This window comes from Diorhabda carinulata, chromosome 1 (assembly GCF_026250575.1).
Source record: "Diorhabda carinulata isolate Delta chromosome 1, icDioCari1.1, whole genome shotgun sequence".
NCBI classification, from domain to species: Eukaryota; Metazoa; Arthropoda; class Insecta; order Coleoptera; family Chrysomelidae; genus Diorhabda; species Diorhabda carinulata.
In genome coordinates this window covers 29524259-29552254 of record NC_079460.1, presented here as the reverse complement: position 1 = coordinate 29552254, position 27996 = coordinate 29524259, and the positions used below count along the sequence as shown (strand labels likewise).

Genomic DNA, 27996 nt, shown 5'->3' with positions numbered 1-27996 from the left:
TTTCCGTTTGGAATAAACAACTGTTTGATTACTGAACAACTTATATGAATTTTTCGCTCTACACAAATTTTATTGTCTTGGAACCTATTCACTGACAATTCAACTTAAAGTTCTAGTCATTTAAAAACTTATTAGTAAGTAAACGTTCAGATCACATTAATTTGGATTTACTTTTCTTGTTTCCACTTAATACCTTACAGAATATTATTTTTGCAAATGGAATTTCTTTAGAAAATTGAATCTTCCAAATTAACGACAGCTGACTGTAAAATTTGAAAACACAATCCATTTTCGAATTATCATTTGATTTTTTTTTGTTATTATCCCCTTGCTTAAAGTATGGATTGATTTTATAAGGCATCATACATTGATTATGAATTTGTTATCCTCTTCATGTAATTGTTGATCTAAATGTTAATGGGAAATATAATATTCAAATTTCTCTTTCAGGATACCCAATGAAATAGTGAAAAACGCCAATTCAGTCACAATAGAATCCATGAATACGAACGATTCAATAAATTCAAATAACACGTGGCGAGATAACCAACAGTATGGTAATTTTATGTGTAATAACAATAGTTAAAGAAAACAAATATCTGTATTTTTCAGATTCATTGATGTGAGAGACTAAATTTAGATATACATACTATAAATAAATATATAATGTATGTGTGTATATAATGTATACATGCACACATGTAGTATAAATTCATTGTGTTGATTTATTAATTTAAATGCCCATAACTTTTATTTTTCATTGTTAATGTTTGTGTAAACTTTTTCAGTTTCTATTTCAAATCAATATTTTACCTACATACAATTTATTACCTAAAAATCACATCTTCGATTAATAAATCCCTTTCAATCAATATTTGACAGTTTAAAATTGATTTCTTGTGTAATTAATATTTTTGTCAACAATGTCACTACCCCTTTCTAGGTCTAATTCAGTTTTTCAAACGTGATTGATTAGAAAATATCTACACAATAATACAGCTTTATTCTATAAATAGTTCTGGTGTCGAATTGATGAAAAGAAAATACAATGGAAAGGGAAAGTGTAATTGAAGGCGCTCACTTCTAGCATACTTTAAAAATTATATGTATTACCTACGTTCATAATTGATTTTTTATATTAGTTGTATATGAATTGAACTAGGTCTTATGATTTTTTTTTAAAAGAATTTATTGAATTATATGTTTGATTTAAATTTTAAATCTGATGGTTAAAAATATATGCGTGAACCGAAATTATCTGAATTATTGGACTGATATACTTTAATAAATGAAGTTGAATGTTGTTTAATTTGTAGTATAATATTCAGACTCTTGACGGTTAACGCATGTTTTACACTATTTTTGTATTTACTTCAATATTATATCGTTATTGTTCTAATTAGGTGAATATATTTTAATTTATTTGCCGAAGTGGATATAGTTTATTGGTAAATAAATTGGGTTTACAGTGGACACATTATGATGGTTTTTTGATAAAAAAATTCATAAATGGAAAATATAATCAATAATTACTTCTTGAAGAATATACATAAAATATTACAATCCATAAATATTATGGTTTATCATTTAGGCATCCATCTGAAAAGTTGACTGATACTGCAAATAATCTAATGAAAGGAACTTATATACTTAACGATCTGAGACTGTTGATGATTTAATACTAAGCACACTGTTTACGACCACTACACCAACTCTCACAATGTATGGTCCTTCCATATTTTCATATCCTGCTCGAATGGCTAGACAGTATAATTGTTGGAAAATAAGTCGAAACACTATCAGTCAAAATATAGTATAGAGTACAAGCACTAGGGAAAATTGGTGCATAATTCAATTCTTTCTTTTTGTTTATAAATTGCTAATAAATATGATCATATGACTGATGAACCTCCATAACCAATTTATAGATGCCGTGACTGAATATTCTCAATAAGAAAACTGTAAAAATTTTAATTACTTTCAATTCTTGAAATGACACGTGATTCATTTAAGTGTATTGATAGAAATTAAATTTAATATTGTTTAAAAATAGTGTTGCATTTTTAACCATTGAGTGTTGATTTATGTTTGTGTATACAAGTAGAGTTAGGTGCATATATTTATGGCAACTTTATCAGTTACTTTGTAAGTTTTTGCTTATATACTCCTTATTCAATAACATCATCTAATAGTCCTATATTTTTAGACTAGAATGTAGTGATTTGATATTTGGCAATAGGTATGTATGGTGTTAGGGATTTATTTCATTTTTTATCAATTTAGTTCTATAGTTTGTTGGGAATCTAGTTATACAAAGAGGCATTTCATTCTTAAAATAAACTTATCAATTTAATTCATATTAAAACAAATGTTCCAACGTTTTATAATATAGAGTTGCTTTACTCATCTACTTCAATATAATTTTCTGTTATGCAAAATTAGATTATGTGATCATAGTGATGAAGGACACTTTGCGTTTTATATTTTGTCGCATTCTCATATCGCACTGATTCAAATTATAGAAATAGAAGCTTTGTTAGAATTGGACTGTTAGATGCTGTCAATTGAACTATTCAAAACAAACTGGGTCAAAAGCAGAAACTTCTTAATTTCAGTATTAGATTTGCTTTTGATTGTGTTTGTCCTTCTCCATTAATATAACTTCACAAAACTCGATCTGTACTAGTCATCTTGAATGTAAGTAAAATTTGTTGTGTTATATTTCTTTATTGTCATCAGATATTGTCTGCGTAGCAAAATAATAAAATATGAGATTATACATACTTTTTAAAAACATTTATATATTTTGTTTTGATATAATTGTATTTTATTACTGTTTGCTGCGTTACTTACGTATTTGATTATTTAGAGTTATTTTCATGGAAACGACCTTTCTCAGTATATTTTTACATAAGGTATACTAGATAGAGTACGTCAATATCTTGATCAAACAGCAGTGGTTTTCCAGAGTTAAAGTATTTTACATTGAAACTTTATTATCATGCCTCGAGAAAGAAGGTAATCTATTTAATTTGGGGTATACAGAGTGAGGGTTGATATGAAACCTGTTTTACCTACAAATTTACTTCAATAGCTGCGTTATGAAAACTAACTCCCATGTATTTATTTCAAATATTAGCTGCTCATCGCTTAGTCAATTTTGATTTCAATATTAAAAACCTGATATTCATTATAGTGCAGCTGTATAAATAATCCTTGTTTTTTTATGTATTTCACGAGTTGCTCTTTCAAACATTTGTAACACCATAGTATTTATTCATAAACAATTTCATTACCACTAATTGTTTTTGTCATTGAGGCATTAAATCGTAATATTGTAAGGATTCATTTTTATAGTCCCATTGATTAGTAGGTTGTGCACTTTATTCTTATATGTTTCTTGAATTATTTGTAAAACTATTAGTATGGTTATGGTTACAAAATAATGCAGTTTAACTTATTTTGTATAATTTAAATATTCTTTTTAAATTAGCAATAACTTGGATTTAGCCTTTGTTAAGATTAAAAATCCACTTGGCATATTCAAATTTCTATAATGCCACGAAAAAAAGTATACTGAGTAGTGTCCACCATATATTATATTCTGCTGTTAGGACGTGATCCTATTTTTTAATATTGCAGATGAGAATTTTATTATCTGCATTTTAATCGTTTTGTACTGTTTTTAATCATTTAATTTCGAATCAAAAGATATTTATTATATGGAAAAGGGTAACTTTGTTATTTAGTGAGGAAAATATTTCAATTTGAATTTGATTGTTTTAGTAACAACATTGTGCCTAGTAGATTTTCATTTTCCAAATATTACAGGAAAATAATAGTTTAAGATCCATTATAAAAAAATCTGTAAATTTTCAATTTTTTTATCAACAAGTACTATATTTTTTAATGAAACTGGAACAAATTGATCGTCTGTAGCATTTTAAAATATCATTTAAAACCAATAAAAGAAATAAATCACTTTTGTATACATTCGTAAACTTAATAGTTTATAATATCTGTTTGATATTCTTAGAATGTAAATTAAAAAAGAGTGGTAGTAGACATATTACATGAATGTGATGCAAATTTCTATATCTCAATACCAGACTAACGCAAGTCACTCTAAATCTACTTTTAAGGAAAACATCAAATCCGTAAGAAATAAAATCTAGGTCGCCCTGCAAATTTAATGATTTAATCAGTTTGCAAAATATTGACTTAAGCATTCATAGGTATTTTGTTTAGAATATTTTTTTGGATATTCTCATTGGTGGGATTGCAGACAAAAAAAGATCCTTTTCCATCCGCTTTTTTTTGGAAGTATCCTCAGCTTGAATGGTCTTCTAATACAACTTGGCATCTCCGTATATCAACTGTAACCATACTGTTTTATTGAAATAGATAGTGCCTTGATTCCTATGGTAGAGAAAGTCTTCCAGAAGCATAATTCTCACAACAAATGGGTTCTTTTTAGATCAATAAGTAATGAAATTTGACTACACATTTGTGGTAAAAATACTGTAGTTATTTTGACTCTTTTGATCACAGTATGCTTAGCGTCAACTTATTTTAGAGAGGAAGTTTCCAGCAGCCATAAATACATAAAAAATAATCTGAAACTTTTGTTTTGACACTATTGTTATTAATCCAGGCTGTAAAGTTTTCTCAGAATATTGAAGCTCCTCATATGTAAGTAGATAGACATGATGTACACTCGTTCCTTCTTATTTTTATAGTTCCGATATAATAACCCAAAGGTTTCATGATCCTAATTTTTTACCTAACTTTTCTCTTAAGTCCATTCTTAATTGAAACATTTTTAGTTTATTAATTTTTTCACTCTTAATTTGACAGTCTACTTCGTCACAAACATCACAGATGTCATTGACTGGCAATAGGCAAAAACAAGTTAAATTCTTTATTAAACGTTTTGAAATAAACCAATTTCTTCTTAGTTGTAAATTTTTGAAAATGTGACTACTAATTCTCTCCAAGCTATCACTTTGTAACTTATTTGCAGAAATATGCTTCCCTTTAAAATGTGCTGTCAACCAGACTTACTAGCTTTTTTTAAAGAAACCTTGATGAATATCATTGGTTGCAACTACGTAAACTTTCACTAACCAATTAGAAATATTCTGCCCCTGGAAGCTTTTTTTGGACATGGACATGCAACTATCAATAAGGTAATTGGGTTGGAATTTCTAGAATCAATCGCGATATTTATACTGTTTATACTTTGATCTGTACCACTGTACCAAAGTTGACAGTTACTGCCTGAGGAGTATTTCGTTAATAAAGTTATTATCTTCAGAGTCTGACGGTGAGCTATGTTTCTGAAAACAAAAAGTGAATGTAGTGATAATGGTTCAGTTTCAGAATTGTGCAACAGACATGTAAATTTGACTATTGCTGTTAACATAAACTCTCAAATTATGCAACCAATATAATACGATATACATAATGCTACATACGAGAATTTGAGAAAAATCAGATTTAGATTTGAATTTCTCAATTTATGGATGATGAATTCAACAACTACTTCAATTTGTTTATAGTGTCAATAATTTTTTTCAAAAAAAACTTGGCATTGGAACCAAATAAAAACATACTCTTCTGCTGGACAAAAGATATGGAAGTTATCTAATTTCTCAAAAAGGCTACTATAGAATTTAGGTGTAGTGTATATATTTATTTTTGTTTGATACTAATTGTTGCAGTTGTATTTTTATTATATTTATATATTTTCCAAATTTATTTATATAGAGTTTCGTACGACGTTTTGATTGACAAATGCGGTAATAAAGAACTATTAAAAGTAAGTTTCGCAATCAATACACTATTTTACAAATGGAATATTGCGCCCAAGATATCCCATTTAAACTATTGACAGATACAGGTACGAGATTAGATGTGAGAAACTGAATTCATTGTGAATAACTTTTTAATTAGTGAATAACAAATTCATGTTTCTGTTTATAATTTTTGAAATATTAACAGACTAAAACGTCGTGTGATATCCTATATAGGGCATACCTAGTCTACGTGATATGCATATTTGAATGATAAAAATAATTTTTAGCCATCCAATAAACGAAATTTTGAATATTACTGAAATTTTTACTTAGTGTCTGTTATTTATGAATAAAAATTTGACACATCATAATGTTGACCGAAAAAAATTAGTTTTTGGTTAGGACGTATAGAATTAAGGCCGACTTATTTACATATATATTCAGAAATTGTGAATGTTTAGAAGAATTTACATTTTCTGTTCAATTTCCTAATCTCGTAATTTAACAAATTTATCAGATGGAGGCAATTATAGAATTAATAAAAAATACCAATATAAATTATAACTTTGAATAACAATATGTGGTTAAATCGCTTGTTAAAAGTGCTTAATAAATGTAAAAATTTATTTATGAAGATTGCTTTATTTCTTAAATCCCTCTACATTTTGTGTTGAATATCTATTTGTAAGACGCGATAATATAAAATTTCGGTATGTTCATTACGTTAAATAAATATGAATAACTAAAACAAATAGTGGATAAACTACGCTAAATCGGGAATTTAAAAAAAATCTACAACAGATGGTTATAAATTCAGATCCAAATTATTGATAATGAACAAGGCATATGGATCCTATCACTCGAATATTAGTTTGACACATATATATGGTTTATGCAAAAAGTCAGATGCAACAAAATCTCTGAAATATAGGTAATTATCCACTGATTACTTTTTGGAAAACATTTTTAGTATTACATACGAGTTATAATTATGTGCGACTGAATGTCAATATGAGTTTTAGATTATTTATTTTAGATATATTCAATAACAATATTATGAGATAAGCATTAAATTTGTGGGTACAATGATTCAGCACATAAAAGTCTATACTTTTATACTTTCTCCTGTAAAATATTAGAAATTAATTTAAAACCCCTTATGTAGTTAAAAATGGTCATATTGCTTATATTTCCTATATATATATATATATATATATATATATATATATATATATATATATATATATATATATATATAATCAAAGGTGGCTCAAATCAAGTAATTTCCTTACTATTTAACAAAATTAGTGCATCAGGTAAATATTCAATTTATTCGTTGAAAAAAAAATAACCAATTCTGTAATAATGCTGCAACCCCTGCTCCTAGATTGGATAATAAATAATCATTATGTGACTAATAGGGTCCTTGCATACTTTTTTATACATTTACCATGTTTAGTATATCGTTCTTAATCACACACTATTTTTTAATTTTTTTAAGACTGTATATTAGTCCATAAAAAAGATAAATAAATTTAAATACCTAAATGACGCGCTATAATGCATTTGTTGTCACATGACTGAGTATGACGTAGAAAGTAAGTAAACAGCACTGAAAGATAATACAAATGTTTTAACATCGAAAGCTTTAATCAAAACATAACAATGATAAAAGCTCATCTTTATGACTACATTTTAATAAAGTTCAAAACAAATGTGATAATGACGTTACTATAATAAAGTGTAATAAGTAGTACTTACGTATCTCCTTTTACTCCACGTATTTCAGCCAAAGTAAATAATTGATTATTAGCAAAGAACTTGGCAAACATGAATGCATTTACCTTAGGTAGATTATCGGATCTTGCTTCGATAAATCCCATTTCGTCCATCATTTCAATTATAATAGTCTTTGGAACCGTTACAAAACAACTAATAACCTCCACTCACAACAACAGAATGGCGTTTGAAAGGCGAAACGCGGCGGCATGTTTCAGTATTTATTTAATTTCTACGTCACAACCGCAGTAACCAATTAAAACATGTTTTCTGTTATATGTTATTATTCAAATTATCATCAATTTACATTTGCGATTTATAATATTTTAAGTTATAATACAATTTAACCTAAATTCATAAATAAGAAGTGAAATTTTTAAATATATTGAAAACCTAAATTACCGACCACTGTAAGGACCCTATTTTCCTACAATTGGTGGAATGAAGTAATCAAGTGTCAGAATTCACCGCAGATTCAGTGTATCAAGATAACCATAGTGTGCTAACAATGATTAGAAGAGACTTTTCTCGAAAGAAAGGAAAAGGAATCTACATTCGTGATCCATCAGTATTACAAAACCGTGCTTTCCAGTCCTTATTTGATTACAATTAAATTCTTTTGAAATCATGTTTTTGAACAATTTCGAACGTCATGTGTTACAAACTTTTTTGTGAAGCTAAATTTTTCATTTTAATTTTTTATTTATGTACATTCCTTTTTGAATTATTGTTTTAACTTCTAATTAGAATAAAATTATTATTAAAAATTGCAAGTGAGACAAATGTAATAAAATATTTATTCGTTTGGTGTAATAATTGTAAACTGAAAGTCCGTAATCGAAATTTCCTTACACTACTTCTATTTTATTTTTATGTACATTATATAGAAATAATTGTGTGGTGTGAAGAGTATATTTACATAAAAAACCCTATTAAAAGACAGAACGATATGCCTTATCATACTGATACAAACAACAAACAAATTCAACATTTCATCATGCCTGTCTAGACTGTGCACTCAATATATCTAAACACTAGTTATATTTTAAAAAATTGTTGCCCTCGTACAATTTGGCTTTATAGACAATCATGATAATTTGTTCAACTATTTCTTTGAAATTATTTTTATACAGAAAGAAATTAACACAACAAAACGAAATTATAAATTGAGATAATTTGCATTAATCTTTTGCGCTGCTAACGTGTGGCCTGAAAATCTCTCTCCGCCACTGAATATTGCAAATTTGTTGGTTGGGTACTTACCTACCTTCAGATTTAAAACAAAAATTGCCGGTCATGTCGTGCCAATAGTTCCTTAGATTATCTACTTATAAAGTATACTCTACGTTCGTCACCTTAGAAATCATTAAATAAAGTAACGTTGAATCGTACAGAATTGACTTTTCGTTAATTCTTCATTTGATTTACCAGTGATACCATTATTAACAGAGTTGGTCTGGATTGTACTTTATTGGAGGAAATTATTGGATATCTGTAATCAACACACTCAAATTTTAAATTTCATATTAGGACGAAATACAATCTACGATGGAAAATGGACAAATACGTAAGTTTTTTATCATTTAACGATTTATTATTAGTTTTGTTTTTCAAAAATGAACTTTGTGAGTAATAAAAATTGGTAAAATTTTTAATAAATCTGCCTACAATGACGGTTTTAAGTGGTTTAATCTTTTTAATGATTTTATTAACTGATTGTACCTTGGAAACAGTGGCGTAACTTTGCCATTAGAATATAAATCTTTTTTTTAATACAATTTTTTATGTATTTTCTCTTCTTTTATTTTAGATTCTCATTATTTCCTAGCATGTGCAAAATCAAGGTCAATATATACGAAATAAAAATAGAATTTTTATACATGAGCGTAGTAAAAATATTGTATGTATCATGTTCATTAATTTCGTAAATCGACTGAAATCCTTAGATGAATCTATATTAGAAAATATGCTTATTAAAGTAAAAGGATACTCAATTATTCACACGTGAATAACAAGTAAAATTAACATAGATATAAAACACGTGGTTCTTAATATACGTCCTCTATTTATGAAGCAAATTATATTTACCAAAGAAGAAAATTAAAACAAGTTATATTACTCTAACCAAAAAGACATTGAGATAATCTTTCCAAATTTGTGATATATAAGAGTTTCATTACGTTAGAATCATTTTGGGTGTAATGTTATTGATAACTGTTACCTTTTAAGCTTTAGTAGTAATCATGGATTATTTGAAAATACCCTTTATGTAGCTATCAAATAAATGGACGAATTATTTAACTTAGAAACTACAATTAATTATTTTAGGTGATTATGATGAAACACATTATATTCATAAAGAATAATTAAACTAACCAAAAATTAATGTTTTTATAAATAGCAAAAAGTCTTTAGAAACATGGAAACAACTGCCCTTCCGTTGAAATTTTTTTTAGTAACAGATAAAAAAACTGCGTCTTTTCTGTATATATATTCTTCAAATACCATTGTGTCAAAATAGATTATTAGACAATGTATAATGTGCAGAGCATAGAAGCTAAAGTATCAAACAATAGGTATAGAAAAGGATTGTGGTTCAAATTTCCATAATGTTAATGACAATGCTTTCAAGAAAACCATTAATATTTCATTTTACATTTACAAGTTGTTAAGAATCTAATAGTATGTAGATGTAGAAATTTGGTAACATAATTTATTCAAAAGTTTATATAATTATGTAAGAATAAATAGAATAATGTTTTTTATGAATAGATCGATTAAGTTTGATATATCGTATGGTACGTATGATTAAAATTCAACTTAATGTCGTTTGATATTAAAATTACAAATTTCGATGTATGTTATTTCCTCAGTATTAGACCCTGATGCTTGCATATATGTGGGTGGCTACCAATTAAACTTCAGAAAATAGATGTGATGTGTTCAATATTTTTTTTTAAGTAAAGCCTGGTTATTTCGTCTACTTATTTTATTTTAGCCAAAAAAATATTTTCTAAGCAAACATTTGATTGATTTCAGATGATTTGGCAATACTAATATGTTACATTCCTATGATGCAGTTGCAAAAAGGCCGTGTTAAAAATTAGATGAAAACATTACAAAGATGCGGATTATTATATACCTATCTTAAATAAAACAAGAATGGTATTATGACAACCGGAATATTTTTTAATTAACTATCTGAATCGCTTAATCTTGTATAATTTTGTTTCTATAGCTATATCTTTATTTATCACGACAGCTTTAAAATGCTGATATCCCAAAATGAATTTTGCACAATTCAATGATCCGGACGTTAATGTATGACCTTTGCAAAATGTTGGTAGTAAACAAGTTAAACTTCTATAAACCTGGCATGCTTTTGTAATTAAATAAAAAAAGAGAAAGTGAATCATTTCAATTTAACTAAGTAGATTTTTGTTCATTCGATTAATATAGGCAAAAATATTTACTTATCTATAATTCAAGGAATTGTAAAGTCTGATTTTGTTAATTGAGACTTTATGGAATTATTAATTTATTACTTACAGTTCCTTGACGTTTGGTACCTAGAGCCTGTTCTACTCTTAATCGAGAGGTACCGAGTTCGACTTCCATACACGGCAGACGTTTTTGTCCAATTTATACAATTAGAAATTATATTGAAAGAACCACCCTTCCTTTGTCTATGTTCCAAATTAGATGGGTACATGAGAAGATAATTCCATCGCCATAGCTTCCCAGCTTTGGATGGACATTTCTAATTATATCAAGTTTGAATGTTATAGAATAATTTTAAGCCCCGGACTTTTTTATAATAAATTTAAATACTGTCGAATCTCTTTAATTCGTAACTGAAGTGATTTGAATTATCGATAGTTTGAAATATCACATCGTTCGAAATCTTCAAAAGTATAAGTAGAAAACAACGAATTATCGAATAATAATCAATTATGTATTGATAACTATTTTTATAACTATAACTGGAACCGTTGGTGATATTCATACTGAACACACTGTTTACATTACCACCACACCAACACACACAATTACACTGTCTGACGCGAGTTTCGATAACCAAGTTATCGTCTTCAGAGACTAAAGGCAAACGCGGGCCAAACAGTGTAATTGTGAGTGTTGGTGTCGTGGTAGTGTACACAGTTCAGTATAACTAAAGGGTTTTCCAATAAGATGTGTTATTTTGAACGGCCCGCTATTTCGGTAAATGTCACTTTTGAAGCTGTCATTTTTTGACATTTGACAAGTAGAAACTACGCCATTAATGAAAATGGAACGATACACGCTTCAACAACGCATTGAAATTATTAAAATTCACTATAAAAATGGAGGAAGTTCGGCAGAGACGGTTCGTAAAACTAAAACATTTTTGGGTTGACGTGAAGCACCTTCTCGGACTGCAATACAGAAATTGGTGGAAAAATTTGAGCTGTTGTGACAAGTTAGTGATGTGAAGAATAAAACCCTTGCACATCGCTCAAGAACAACTGAGAATATTGCTGCTGTAGCCCAAAGTGTTGAAGAAAACCCAGGTTTGTCCATTCCTCGTCGTTCTTTGGAATTAGCCATTCCACAAACGTTATTACACCGTATTTTGCATAAAGACTTTGGTCTTAAGGCCTATAAAGTTCAGTTAACACAAGAACTCAAGCCGGCCGATCATCAACAACGTCGTGTCTTTGCTGATTGAAATGCATGAAAATGATCCGGAATTTCATCGAAAAATCATCTTAACTGATGAGGCCCATTTCCACCTTGGTGGTTACGTCAATAAACAAAATTCTCGAATCTGGGGCTCGGAAAACCCAAGAGTTTTTGTTGAAAATCCTCTCCATCCTCAACGCGTGACTGTTTGGTGCGGTTTATGGTCTGGCGGTGTCATTGGACCTTATTTTTTCGAAAATGAGGCTGGAGCAACAGTTACGGTGAATGGATTGCGCTATCGAGAGATTAATGATTTTTTATGGCCGGAATTGGATGGTATTGATTTGGACAACGTTTACTTTCAACAAGACGGCGCTACGTGCCACACAAGCAACGAAACCATCGATCTTTTACGGGAAAAATCTCCGGACCGTGTTATCTCTCGAAGAGGTGATCACAATTGGCCACCGAGATCTTGTGATTTAACACCTTGCGACTTTTTCCTTTGGGGCCACGTGAAAGATAAGGTCTACGCCAACAGTCCAGCATCGATTCAAGACCTCAAAGATGGAATTCGTGGGGCTATCGAGGAATAGGGCAGCCGCTTTGCAATTTGGTTACGGAAAATTTCATGAAAAGCATATGGTCCTGTAAGCGCAGTCGTGGCGACCATTTGGCTGATGTTGTGTTCCATTATTAACGGTATACATTCCCCTTTATAATGAAATAAACATCCGATCATTTATCTCAAAATATGGCATTTTTCTTTGAATATCAAAATAACACCTCTTATTGGAAAACCCCTTATTTTTGTCACAAATTTAAAAGGTTGGAAGTACATATGTGCATATAATATATAATGGGAATCAAATATTATTTGGAAAAGTCTGACATATTTGTATATTTCAAAGCGCATTGGTGAGACAGTAATGTGTCGAATGCGGTTCTTGCTTCCTTTATTGACACCTAAAGACTCTGATTTATCGTTTTCATCTTTATGTTTCTCTAATTTGTATTTATGCGATATAAAACTTCGCCAACACAAACTTTTGAACTGTATATAACCAACGAAAGAGTAATAGAAGTAAAAATGGACAGTGTAGAAACTGGTTGACCGACTAATATTTGGTTGGGTGGTACATGATCTTGAACAACCTTGGTGGTGAGCGCATCCCTCCCGACAAGCTACGTCCGTGGTCGGCTCCGATCGTGTGGAACGATGTCGGCCGAAGCGAGTACTTCAGTAGCGAGTAGGCAGTTCTCTCGAACCCGTGTGTGCAGTGGAGTCTGTTGACAGAACGTGCATCGTGAAATTCGCACCGAATTTTCATCACTGTATGGGCATTTACCATGCTTGTGGGACATCAAAGAGGATAAATAATACGATAAAAATCAAAAACAACAAGTATGGGAGATCTTAGGGTCAAGCGTGAGAAATCAAAAGTCGTGTGAATCAAGAAAACTTGAAATATTCATATGGTTAAAAGTGAATCGCTCCTTTAGCCACAGTTTAATCCATATCCCTTTTTTATTTGTTTCTCTTTTTTTTCACTCAGGTATAAAAACGTTAACGCCAAACCCATCTTCTGTCGCTTAGAAAGGCAAGGAGCCATATTCACGTACGTCTACGAATGCCGGAGAGAAATGGCAAGTTGTAACAACCATTTAATCGTGTACAATGAAGCAACAAATGGTCGACACGACCAAGGTCGCCTCGGTTGGGTGGTCGATCGTGTAGAACGCCTTTAACTGAAACTAAACTAAATAAAACAAATGGTGTGTCAAACTTACCATTACATTAACAAATATTCGTATTCTACCACGTTAATTTGTTGAATATATGACGCCTATGAGTTCGTAAATCGAATTATATATAAATATACATAAGTATAAATTGGTCGACCGGTAATTCGATATACATATATATATATATATATATATATATATATATATATATATATATATATATATATATATATATATATATATATGTATATATATATATATATATATATATATATATATATATATTGCTAATTTATTCAAGGAATGATTCTTTAAAGTATAATCTAATAATAAATGATTATAAAGTTAACTTGCTTTATCAAAAAATCTATAGGCTACATTAATTTAAGAAGATAAGAGAAAAAATGTGATGTATATTATATGGAGTAAATATTTTTAATAATAAAAGTTAGAATAAGAGCATGCATAATAATATATCCAGTAGAGTGAACAATCTAAAAATATAAAATGGAAAACGGCACTCAATGTTGTTTATGAAATGTATAAATACAACATATGTTGTGAGGGGCCTGTAATCACTAGAAAGCCCTTAGTCAAAGGCCAACAATAATTTCGATATTTCATTTCCGAATATGTATAAAATGCAGCTGCAACCTTGACCTGCCTTACCGGAGAATAGTCAATTGCTGAATCTATACAGTATTTTTGCTTTTATGCTTGTTTAAGTTCTTAACAAAACTAACATACTTTTAATAGAAATTATATATTTAACATTTAAGGTTATAGATGTTACCTCATCTTTATTAATTTATTCATTATGTTGGTTTTTAATCCTATAACGAATTTCGCAAACAATGATTCCGACGTCAATGTATAACCTTAGTTAAATGTTTATAACTTACCAGTTATAAAGTACTTGGAATATTTTATAAATCTGGCTTGGTTTTTTTAGTCAAATATAAAAGAGATCCCATTCACTTCATAAGATTAAATTTAACTATAGTACTTAGTTTGTTATTCATTTTAGCTCATATATAAAAATTTTTTCAGGTACCAATTGCACGCCCAGAAAAACACTGCAAAAAGCAAATTTTTCAGAATTGACGAAAATCTGTTTTCTCATGTCTCAAATTTTTGCCAATGTCTTGTACATTACATATAAAGAATCCATTGCGTACCAGCATTATATAGGGCAGTTGATTTTATGCATTAAGTAAAATAATTCATTTTTTGACACAATTTTGAATTATGTCCTTTTTACTCAATTTTTCTGAAATAATGTACGTCTATGTAGTATAAAAATCTTTTATGATATAAAAAAACGTAAAAACTAGACTCCTTATGTCATGTGGTAGTTAACAACTTTCAACTTACAATAAATGCGATAATAACTGTACTAAGACATAGATATTTTTTGAAAAGGGTATCTAAAAACACTATGTAACTACTAAGTACCATAACTCCAAATTACTCATATTATTATCTTATACTCTAAAGTATATCTAGGTATACTTACTTAATATAACAACCTTCAAAAAAATATAATGAATATAAAATTTAAAAAAATGTAAATACTGTGAGCATAGCAACCCACCGTTCCTGTTCTAAATTTAACGCAGTCTTTTAACAGGAATCAACACAATTAATTGATATTTCTTTCAACTAACTCCATGTCTCTTTTTTCTTTTCAGTCAAATGTTGTTTTTCTGTACATGCTTTGACCGACATTGGATAAAAATCTTGATCTTTATAGCGCCTTGAACGATTTCTAACATTAACTTCCTTGAAATCAGACTCTTCAAAAGATGTTTTATACAAAACAGCCAAGGGATGTTGTTTTTCAACTCGCAATTGTTTAATTTTATGCCATTTAAGTTGATTATTATCCTCTTCTATATTGAAACTATTATTCCAAGCTTCTTGGAGTAGTTTAAGTTCATAAAAATCGTCGTATGAAAGCTGCTTTAAAAAAAGTGACTTTCCGGTTTTTTTGGCTATACAAATTAATGTAGCATATAGGGTCAGATCTTGAGTATCGTTTAATTTGTTCTTCTTTTACACTGTAGACATTGTCGCTGTGTGAATTTCAACGCATTAAAACTTAGTTATAGAATTAACTCTTAAATTATTAACTATTATCGTTATAAAATACAGTATCTTCTTCAGTATCAGGTACACTTTTTTCAAGTACCATCTCAACGTAATTTAAGACATAGTTTCCTATCTAACTGCACCACGATTTGCTTCGGTCTCATCCTAAAAAAAAACATACAACATCCTTATAGTATGGTATAAGTCACTTTTGATGAAATTGGGACAATTAATTCTATATTTATAACAAAAATAGAAACCTGGTATTTGAGAACTTGCATGACTGCTTGCAGATCATATACTGTTACGATGATATCTTGCCTGTTCTTATTGGTCTACTTCTCTAATCCGGATAATTTTTTTTAAGGGGTTATCATAAACTTTCACAAAGGTCACATAGATCTTTTTTAGGAATATGAAAAGAAATATTAAACTCCTCATTGAATATCCTACTGAAAGTTGAAGTTGAAGCTGGAGTTGAATTATTTTGTTCCGGGATGCTCCCGGGGAGTTTTGTAATGTCAATACAAATCTGCTAAACATTTATCACTTGAAATATATTCCCTTCCAACTAGAGCTGCTGCAGCTTGATGATGATGATTTAGTGTCTGTCAAGGACCTCGCGGTGGAATAAGAAGATAATCTTCCAGGAATTAGAAGGGGCTGAGGTATTTGTTGAATAGGGACACAATAGGTAGGATCTGTATCTGATCTGATCTATAGAATCTTCTTTATCGCTATGGCCAGATAAAACAGATATATCTACCTCCCTTACAGATGTTTCATGAGCTGATGTAACCACTGTTGAAGTCTTACTGGTTGATGTTATTATATAATGCTATTGTCCATTTAAAAGAAAATTACATTGTGAATATATTTCTTTTAATTTATAATTTATGTAACAAATCGTGAGTACAAAAAGGGATATATTATTATTAATTTAGGACACAATTTATATTTACCAACAATATTGCATCATTTTAATGATTTTCACCTTTTGTGAACAATACTGAATTCTATACTACATTCAACAACACCGAATTAACACAAAATAATTCACTGTTGTGTAAAAACACTGCGTACTCTTCCTTAAGGTGTACAAGCTGCAACTGGAAATAGTTCTATATTCGTGGTATGACTGCAGCGCGTCTACCACTGATAGAGAGTTGAATATGATTGTCTTGGTGGTTTTGGCTATTCAAATATATAGAATTGTCGATTTTTAATTTTTCGACTTAATGCAATGCCGTTCTGGGTGTGCGAAACTACTGCATGAGATGACGTTTAATTCATTTTAGTAATTTTGTATAGAACAAATTTCATTCTTAACGGCTTTGATATTCAGTCATTACCATACCAGTTGCCTCATTACCGGTAAAGCTACAAGCTACAAATGTCGTCAGAAAAATTATTTCATATAGTCCCAAAATTTAAAGAATGTATATTTAGATTGTTTTATGAAAATAATAATAATCAGTTATGTTGCATGAGTTGTATACCAATATGTCAGATATATGAACAGAGGTAAACAGATATTTTTATATGTATGAAATAATGAAAACATCTTCAGCTGTATAGGTAAGACAGTTAAACACAGGCATGTTATCGTTGGACAGTCACTTTGATTAATGATTGATGATCTATTCACCCACAAAAATTCGATGATTTTCAATTTTGTCGGTAACAAAATTAAATATGTGTCGATATCCTATCAATTTAATATGAATTTTGCATACTTTATTGTATTTATCACACTTATCAATTTCGGGTCGGCTTTAAATTATATGTGTTATTACCAAAAAAATAATTAAGATCAGTTCAATTCCAAATGCTTCTATTTTTAACTTTATAATACATTTAAATGATACATACATATAGGTTAATAATAACTTTAATTAATAATAATTAATAATTTTAATTTACTGTTATCTATAGTGCAAAGTAAATTTTGACGAAAGTACATGAATGTACATGTACAATCTAGTACTGTTTCTAATTAACTAGTATACATTTTAAATTTATTATAGAGATCCCGACCATATTGGATCTAATTTCTTCCAATTAGTGAGGTTTGGCAGGCTAGGAATCTTTGAAATAAACAGTAATAAGATTTGACTGAAAAATATGTTTGGGGAGTTCTTATGTAAATCCTATCGCAGCACCGACCGTTTTAATTACTTATAAAGTCACTAAACAAGTTGGTTCGAATCCTAAAGCCCGTTTTAATTGAGATCAGTTTCCAACTGCCTCTAGAAGAACAACGTTGGGTATTTCAAAAATATTGCTGACGACAAGTCTTATTAAATAACTATGACGCAGAAGAATTTGTAGAATTGTAATTTAAATAATTCAGAAGTAGTAACGCTTCTCTCGACTAAAGCTCTACTAGGATTATAATATTATTATCCTACTAAAAAATGCAAATGAGTCATTTCCATCACCAAAAACTTCGAGGTGTAACTTCCACTCCATATCCTGGAATTACTTATTGGTTGAGAACAACGTTGACAAGGCTTGTGAATATTTTTACAGTAAAATTCAAAATGCAGTCTCTGCTAGTATTCCCAAAACAATTCTGAAATCCTTAAAAATCCTTTATGGTTCATCAATGACATTATTCGCAACCTAAAAGTTGAATATCGTCTGTTAGAAAAATTTAAAAGTACCAATAATAATGATGACTACATTGAATTTAGTGATCTTCTATCCAAAATCAAGAAAGATATACGTCGGAGTTATTATAACTTAGAAACTAACAACTTCTGGAGTAGTAGTGCTTAGTTCTGGGGCAGATAATCTAAAGCTATATCATTCCAATACAATTTGCGAGTGGTGCGATAAAAATTCTCTCAACATTTAAAATGTGACACCAAATTGTGCTTAAGAAGTCTCCAATATTCAAAGATCTGGGTTATATTTGATTGTAAATGAAGCTTTGTTGAGCATATTAATATTATCCTTGAGGGAGATTTCAGACACTTTGGTTTCATACTGAGAAACTGTTGGCAGTTTTCCGAAGTTACATGCATTCGTTCTTCCAAAACTAAAATATGCTTCTCTAGGCAATAGCTACCAAACTTTTATCAACAAAATAAATAATATTGCTAGAAACTATTCATCCACCACAAGGAACACTTCAGAAGACACTGTTTTAATCTAAACGATCTCATGACTAGACGTATGTGTTCTTCCTTAATATCTCTTCATAAAATTGTAACAAATGAAATTGACTATCCAGAATTGCTAGTTCTTCTTCTCGGTTCCAGACTTTATTCTATTTTCACCTTTATATAGAATGAATCAATATCACTGTCGTATAGAACTTTTTAGATATTCTTTACAGCACATAAAAATTTTACGGTTTCGTAGACATGACTAACACATACAGCATACCATTAAGCTGCTGTGCATTTAGAAAAAACTTTTATTGTTATAATTTCCGCTCAGTATAAAATTAGTTTTTGAAATTAAGCACTGCCTAACTTACTAAATATTATTTTCAACATACTTAAACCCTCTCATTTCTCAATTAAGACGGTTTGTGACATATTTGAATACAATAGAAAATCATATTTTATTATCTCTACAGCACTACAGCATACATTTTGTTATAATCATTATCTTGCCAGTTTTCCAATCAGTTGAAATGACTTTGGTTTGATTGAAATAACATTGTGACAAACTAAACATACTAGAATATTTAACCCGTATTCGAGTATTAACATATTGTTCATCGCAAATATTTTAGTTGATATACCTTAATAATATTCTTTAAAATCGAATTAATGGCAGTTGTAGTTCCATGAATTATACGGAATACATACGTGTAAATAGCTATTCTTTGACAATTAGAATTCTGTCAATTTATCAGCAGTTGTTCTGTGTTTACAAATAGAAACGTCAACAAGATTCCGTGTGTTTAATATTTAAACAAGATTATAACCTTGGAAATTGTTCGAAGTTATTGAAATGTTATTGAGAGTTGTCTTTAGATTGTAACAATTGTATTGAAACATTTCTATTTGCATTCCATCTGTAACGGGTTGAACATTCTAATATTCCATTTTGAAATAAACGACATTGATTACTTTTTAAAATGTTCCGGAAACCATACGCCACTGAATTAGAAGGTAGTTTTTTTGTATATTTTATTATAACCACATTGTTATTTCATATTTATTTTCAGAATCCAAAAATGCCGAATTATGCCTGTCTTTATACAGAAATTCTTTAAAATCTAAAGATATGGATCGAGGTGGAACTCATTTTGACGGCCAGTATCCTCATGTTTTTGTTACACTAGGTGCTTCTGTAAGTAATGATTTAATAACCAGAAATTTTATAATTTGGCGTCCTCAATTATTCTTCACTATTTTTTATTTCTACCTTTCCTAATATTTTTGTTAAACATGTCTATAAATTAATGCATGTTTGTGGATATTGTCATCTACACAAGCAGTGTGGATTTTTAGTTCCAGGGCCAATACCAATTTAACGGCTATTCGAAGAATGTTGAATTTACTTTTAAGTTTTAACGAGTCAAGTTTTCATATTTTTAATTAAAAATTGGTCTAACTTCTAATTAATTGTATTATATTGCTTTTGTATGCTAATTGGACTCAATTACCTAATTTTTAGGGTGATTTAGCACGTAAAAAAATTTATCCGACCCTATGGTGGTTGTTTAGAGATAATGTACTGCCTCTTAATACTATTTTCTATGGTTACGCTAGGAGCAAAACTTCTGTAAATGAAATTCGACAAAAATGTGAGCCATACATGAAGGTTAAACAGCATGAACATGAAAAGTATGAAGAATTTTGGAAAATCAATCACTATATGTCTGGCCAATATACTTCTCAAACTGATTTTGAACTGTTGAATAAGGAGATTGAAAAATTTGAGAAAGGTCCAGTTGCTAATAGACTATTTTATTTAGCACTACCCCCTTCAGTATATGAGGATGTTACAGTTCACATAAAGAATAATTGTATGGGTCAGAAGTAAGTATACTTTCATTTGTGTTTGAACATTTTGTTACTCGTTATAGGTCATTTTAACAAAGGGTTCTTTATAACCTGGTCATTATTTTATTGTCAGTTTTAATTTGTTTAGAGGGGCTTTAATTCCTGCAAATATGAAATTTATGTATCTATTTTCATAATTGATATAAAACCATTGAAGCACCTTTTTCATTTATCTACTTCCTTACTCTATAATTTTCATTTCCATATCAAGACCACAAGTCTTTGAAAACAGAAGTTAATTTTTTAAGGTCTGATGATTATACAAAGTAATATTTATCTTTCTAGCAGTACAATATATCAGTAAAGTTTTCACCTGTGCTCTTAAGAAATATTCATATTTAGTCTGCAACATAATATTGTTCTAAAATTACATATACTTTTTCCAAGCCAAATTTGTATAAAAAAATCCATGTCATGATTTTCTAAAGTCTGTAAGAGTTGCTGATAATATCTTGACTAAAAATATTAGCTTAGAGTTAAATTGTTGATGGCCCTACTAATTAATATATAATTGACCATTTTATTTAATAATACTTGAGATATTTAGATTTTCATCATATTGGTAAATAGCATGATATTTTATAATTTCTACGAGTGTCACTTATCAATACATGTTTCAAAATCTTGATATAATTTAAATATACAATGGTTATAAAAAATTAAGAGAAATATTCATGATTGTTTTGATTAAATTTCATAAGTTTTTAAATATGGGAATCATCATTTTTTAACATTACATAGAGATTGCTTTGTATTCTGAACATTTGGACAGATAATAGGCAAATGAATGCTTAAGATAATGTTTCATTCAAATTAAGAGGTTACAAATATGAATCAAGTTAAGTTTGAATTCTAATGTGCATTAAAAATGCCAATGTGGCCACTTAAAATAAGTAAAATAATTATAATTGCGTACAGAAAATTATAAGGAAGGAAATAGAAGTAGGTAGAAATGAATTTGAACTGCATTGAAGAATGGTTATAATGAAAGTTTTATGATGATTGGAACGAATAATCTAATAGATATTAAAAATGTATGAATTGAGAAATATATAGGTAATATGGCAATATCAAGTAATATCTTTCTTACTAAATATTTCAGTTTCTAATGTTAAAAAGGTGTTTTGGCAAGTATAAAGCAAATAATGTTAATATTGTGACAGTCTTCTGTTATAAATAAACTAAATGTCTGAAATTTTATGAGTTGATATGAGCAATGTACAGCTTTTATGGCATAAGAGAAGGTATCAATAGGAGTATTGATATATATTTTTATTCTTCTTTCAGAGGATGGACTCGAATTATTATTGAAAAACCTTTTGGTCGTGATTTAGAAACTTCAAATAAACTTTCTGCTCATTTAAGTCACCTTTTCACTGAATCCCAGCTGTACCGAATAGACCATTACTTGGGAAAAGAAATGGTACAAAATTTGATGACACTTCGTTTTGGAAATCGAATTTTCAACCCTACATGGAATAGCGACCATATAGCCTCAATACAAATAAGTTTTAAAGAACCTTTCGGGACTGAAGGAAGAGGAGGATATTTTGATGAATTTGGTATTATTAGAGATATTATGCAAAATCACATTCTACAAATTTTAACATTAGTAGCTATGGAGAAGCCTGCTTCTATTCAACCAGATGATATAAGAAATGAGAAGGTATGTCCATATGCTCCTGTACATATAAACAATACATCTGCTTCTCTTCTAAATGATAAAACATTTTATAACTAAAGTAGAGAAGTGTATATATATTTGAATAATATATATATATATATATATATATATATATATATATATATATATATATATATATATATATATTATTCAAATCATAAGACAATAGGAATAGCTTAGTACCACTATATCTCAGTTATACATTACATTACACACACATACAGTGAGTCGATGTAGACTCATCAATGATGCTGTATCAAAGCTTGAGAAAACTTCACTAGTTTAAACTAGAATTTATCTGAGTTTGCATGAAGGTATTTTATATTGTCAGAATTGAATAAATTTGACAACCACAATGACTCTTATAATATTAATTAAGTCATTTTGCTAAGATGCATAAAACCATCCATACTTTTATTGACATATTTTGTTATTTCTGGTAATCTGTTAAACTACAACTATTATTATTTTGAGATTGTGGGATTCTTACATTTTATTCATTTTTCTGGCAATTTCCTGATTTTTACTACAGAAACATATGCAAAGGACTGATATACAACACAGAATGTTGATTTTTAATACAGCATATATTAAAACTATTTGTATCTTTCCTATTTTTAATACCACATTGTTTATGAATAATGATTTGAATTTTATTTTTGTACACAGAATTTAAATACACCTGTTCAAAAAATTCGAACCCTGAATTTTTATTTTTATCTGAAATTAATCTCTGTGATATATTCTTGGTGAAACTTGCTATTCATGTTCGAAACTTCAATAAAAATTATGCTTCTATCATAACAGTGCTACTATATATTGATCAGACATACCTAATGTTTCTACACTGTCCTCATCAGTTTGTTATTATCTTGATTTTGTGATCTCATTCATGATAAAATTATAGATAATAATTAAACAAATTCTTCTCATTAGCTTCCAAAATGTATTGTTATGCTGCTTTCTAGGTAAAAGTATTAAGAAACATTCCCCCTATTCAAGTAAAAGACGTAGTTTTAGGCCAATATGTAGGCAATCCCCAAGGGGAAGGAGAGGCTAAATTGGGATATTTAGATGATCCAACAGTTCCTAAAGGTTCCGTTACTCCAACTTATGCTTTAGCTGTTCTCCGAATAAATAATGAGAGGTGGGAAGGCGTACCTTTTATTCTTAGATGTGGAAAAGGTAATATAATGGTAACAAGTATGGCAAAAATCTAAATCCTTCATAATAAATTCATTTCCATTAATTATTTATTTGATATCATATTTCACAAATTCTTCCGATAAACAGCAAAGTTTTCACTTTTTTTACCCATGATAGGCTATTTACCATATTCTAGATTCGTTAATTTTGAAAGTCAGATATGTTCCTGAGCTTTTTAAAAGCAATTGAAACTAATATCTCTTGAAACTTTCTCAAAAGTTCTATATATTGGAAAATATATTTCCATTTTCATAATCATCGACTCTGAATTTTCTAATGTAGTTATTACTAATTCAGTCATAATTATTGTTTTAATTCACATATTAACTTCAGCTCTAAACGAAAGAAAAGCTGAAGTGAGAATACAATTTAAAAACGTTCCTGGTGATATTTTTGCTGGTAAACCTAAGAGAAATGAGTTAGTTATCCGTGTTCAACCAGGAGAGGCATTATATGTTAAACTTATGGTGAAAACTCCAGGCATGGCATTTGATATGGAAGAAACTGAATTGGACCTTACTTACAGCAGTAGATATGCGGTAGGCTTTTTTCTCCTTCTGTTTATTGCTATTGTAAACTAATTTGATAATGTCTTTTACAGAATGTTAAACTTCCAGATGCATATGAACGTTTGATTTTAGATGTTTTCTGTGGTTCTCAAATGCATTTTGTTCGTTCTGATGAATTGAGTGAAGCATGGCGGATTTTCACTCCTCTGTTGCATCATATCGAAAAAGAAAAAGTAAAACCCATTCCATATATGTAAGTATATTTGGTTCAGAAAAATGACAACCATAAAACTTCATTTAGTTAATACAATGGGATAGTCAAATAGAACACAGCTTAATTTGTCGTGTAGTAGTATGAAAAATAAGGTGTAATTGAAGGATCCAAAATATAATAGAATAAATAGAAAAATTTGCTAAAAATTCACATTTCTTTGGTGAGTTAATTCAAGAATTTTATAAAGATTCATCATTAGACCTATAAGTATTTTTTGGGTAGGAGGGTCCACTTATCGTTCATAAGGGTTGTAACACTCTCAGTATCCATCCACCTAAGGCTTGTGATCGTCACATTTTGCAACTGTGTCGAGCCTACTTTGGCTATACAATTTTGGTGTTTACATAAAAAGTAGCAAAATTCAACAATGGCACAACACAAGTCAATTTATAACATGTCCCATACTGACTTTGTAGGAGAAGTGCGGTCGGTTTTGTTGGAAACATGATCATAAATTCGAGGTAATCCATATTGGATCAAATTTTATCCCAGTACATAAGAAATATCTATTCCAAACAGCAATTAGGTGAGATTACAGCGCTTAGTATTTGCCTCCCACCTATAACAACAAGCTCGTGGCCTTTCTCATATGTCAGTTTCTTTTATTATGGGAGATTAACCTAATGTGTTGCACTGCTAGGATTGTGAAGAAAACAAATTTTAATCCTTTAATTTTTAGGTATGGAAGTCGAGGGCCTAAGGAAGCTGATGAATTGTTATTAAATAACAACTTCCATTATACAGGTTCATACGTATGGAAACCCAAAATGTAGTATATAAAATATATGAAAGAGGATGCACAGAAGACAATAAATATTCCATTTTTTAATTTTTTTGAAGAGGTTTATTACTATTATTATTAAAATATTAAGTACCAATACATTGTTATTGTTGAAGGAAATTGTTGGCAATAAAATATTTTCCCAAAAATTTGTATATTAATTATTAATTATGAAAAAATATGTAATTGATTTATTAAAAATCAGATTCTAGTGCACCAGTACCTTGGCTACATAGAGTCAAAACTTCCTAGATACACATCATTAATGGAGATTTGATTAACACATTATCTAGTAAAAAATATGTCTACAAATGTCTCTAGAACCTGTTTGGAAAACATTGCATTCCAGTTTCGAACTAGATTGTTGCTATAGTATTTTGCACTCGCCTGTTGATTTTACTTTAAAGAAATACCCATGTGTATAGGTAACGCTTTTCTTTTAAAGGAAAATCATTATATATGGAGTAATGTTGAAGTAATGCACAAATTTCATAAAACGTATGATGTTCAAATTTGAAAAAAGAACATTTTATTCTGATTCCCGTTTTTTGACAAAAGGCAAAAAAATAAAACGTCAATGTTATGACGGCATCATTATGTTTTTTAAAGGAAGCTACGTTAATTACATTATTGGATAAAGCTTGTTTTTTGCATTATAAAAATATGATACAAGTAGAGTTAAAAAAACAAGATAATTAATAAAATAAATAAACCATTTTAGTGATAAGTTTTAAATTAACAAAAGAGTTTATTAAACCAAAACTAGAGTTTTAGAGTTAGTGATTTTAATCTATGTGTTCTATAAGGAGATTAGAGTTCTCTTTAGTACATTCTAATAGATTCATTCTCCATTCAAGCGATGGCGCTGTTAACATTGTAACTATACAAGGAATAGGACGGTCTTTTTTCATTAAACCCACACACTCTAATTTTATAATATCACAAATACCTCAAGCATATCGCCATCCTAAGAAAGCTTTTATTTTTGTGATATTGTCCAAAACCCTGGTCATGTTGAGTCCAGTTAATATTTCTTCAATCTTTTGAGTGGATATGTTTCTCCGTTTTAACTTTTTGGGTCTGTTTCTAATTTTGTGCTTATAATTATTTTGAAACTTAAGATGCTACTCACTTTTCATTCACCTTATCAAGTGATGTCTACATGGAAGCATTTACCTTATTAATTATTATGTTGTTTGTTTCATTTCCACTCTAAAGTGAGATGATGTCGTGTAATTTGTGACGTCAGTCTGACAGATTTAGTTGAATAGACCCTCTTTTACTTTGTGGCAGAGTCATTGGTAACTATTGACTCATGGCATTGTATGTGGTTTTGTTTATAAATAGTTTCCAAATATATAAAACCTATGGAATAGCAGGCATATGAGAAAATAATGTATTTCTGCCACAACAAAAATAAGTGTAAAAGAGACGGACCTATATAAGATAGATACAACTATAGACTATAGACATGTGAACTATAAACGGCGATATTTGAATAATACCGGCATACGCATAGACTGAAACCACTATTCACGAGCAAGGTCGGATCCAGGGTCTTGACAAACGGGGGGTCATTAGGATTATGACGAGTCCTCCTCCAAAGCCCTGTAATTTTAAGCCTTTTACCCACAAAATATAAGTTAATTACGTTGTTTTTGACAGCATAATGACGAATTTTACGAAATTTTTACTTTAAACCTCAATTCCTCATCGATTTTGAATCATATATCACAACGTCAGTCAGTATACTGTATATCGCTGTTTTTTTCTAGGGTAGTTCTCCTTTACAGTTGAATAACTGAGAAATAATGCGAAATGTTTTAATTGAGTCTATTTTGACTTGTTAAATAATTATAATAACGTTTACAAACTCAAAACTACATCTATTAGGTATTTGAAGGTAGACGGACTAAGGGTCTGAGGACTACAGACAATGACAATTTTACCAAAGTAATTTATTAAAAATTAAACTACGCTTATATGTACATATAGAAATGGATATTAATACAACTTCAACAACTATTACAAATTTATAATTCTTCCCTTCCCTCACTAGCTCAACTTTCTGGTCTATCCCGAAAACCGACAGACTCTTCTAGTGAGTCGATTCTTAAGTTTACTAGTTCTTTTACGGACATTTGATTCTTTCGACTAGACCAACTTATATAAAATTAACAATAAAATAAGAACAGAATGGTGTACGAAACCAATTTGGTCCTCAAGATATTTGAACTTCAATTCATGTCATCCTATGTCACAAAAAAGATTAGTGTTAATAAGTTTGGCTGATAGATCTATCCAAATATCAGATCCTGAATTTAGATGCTTAGCTATTCAAAAAGCAAAAACTGCAATGAAAGAAAATAATTATCCGGAAAAAATGATGAATAGCTTTCAAGAAAAGGATAAACAGATACTACAATAAAATAAAAAAAA

General features: G+C 29.4%; 2 protein-coding genes across 14 annotated transcripts in view; both read left to right on the top strand.

The window, feature by feature from the left end:
• The window catches only part of LOC130897377 (calponin homology domain-containing protein DDB_G0272472), a 40193-nt gene extending 33761 nt beyond the window's left edge, over window positions 1-6432 (top strand). For 9 of the 12 annotated variants that reach the window (XM_057806268.1, XM_057806240.1, XM_057806259.1 and 6 more), the window contains one exon: window positions 451-6432. In XM_057806268.1, coding sequence (XP_057662251.1) covers window positions 451-586 — 136 coding nt within the window. In that variant the 3' untranslated portion in view covers window positions 587-6432. The remainder of the gene's footprint in view (window positions 1-450) is intronic. The other 3 variants (XM_057806276.1, XM_057806248.1, XM_057806224.1) reach the window with 1 other exon arrangement.
• A 2157-nt stretch (window positions 6433-8589) lies between these two features.
• On the top strand, window positions 8590-25706 carry LOC130897363 (glucose-6-phosphate 1-dehydrogenase). Of its 2 annotated transcripts, none has more exons than XM_057806199.1 (8): window positions 8590-9144; window positions 20263-20387; window positions 20715-21079; window positions 22391-22769; window positions 23756-23972; window positions 24327-24532; window positions 24595-24755; window positions 25456-25706. In XM_057806199.1, the coding sequence occupies exons 1-8, from the start codon at window positions 9126-9128 to the stop codon at window positions 25547-25549; spliced, it is 1566 nt and encodes a 521-aa protein (XP_057662182.1). In that variant the 5' UTR covers window positions 8590-9125; the 3' UTR covers window positions 25550-25706. The 2 variants fall into 2 exon arrangements, with proteins under 2 accessions (XP_057662182.1, XP_057662174.1); XM_057806191.1 differs by lacking the exon at window positions 8590-9144 and adding an exon at window positions 19709-20206.
• Window positions 25707-27996: the final 2290 nt, after the last annotated feature.

Excerpts from the sequence above, each read along its gene's own strand:
- LOC130897363 (XM_057806191.1), top strand. The coding sequence starts at position 20,173 with ATGTTCCGGAAACCATACGCCACTGAATTAGAAG. Across the intron at positions 20,207-20,262 it reads ATACGCCACTGAATTAGAAG|AATCCAAAAATGCCGAATTA; the intron begins GTAGTTTTTTTG and ends ATTTATTTTCAG. Across the intron at positions 23,973-24,326 it reads TATTCTTAGATGTGGAAAAG|CTCTAAACGAAAGAAAAGCT; the intron begins GTAATATAATGG and ends TATTAACTTCAG.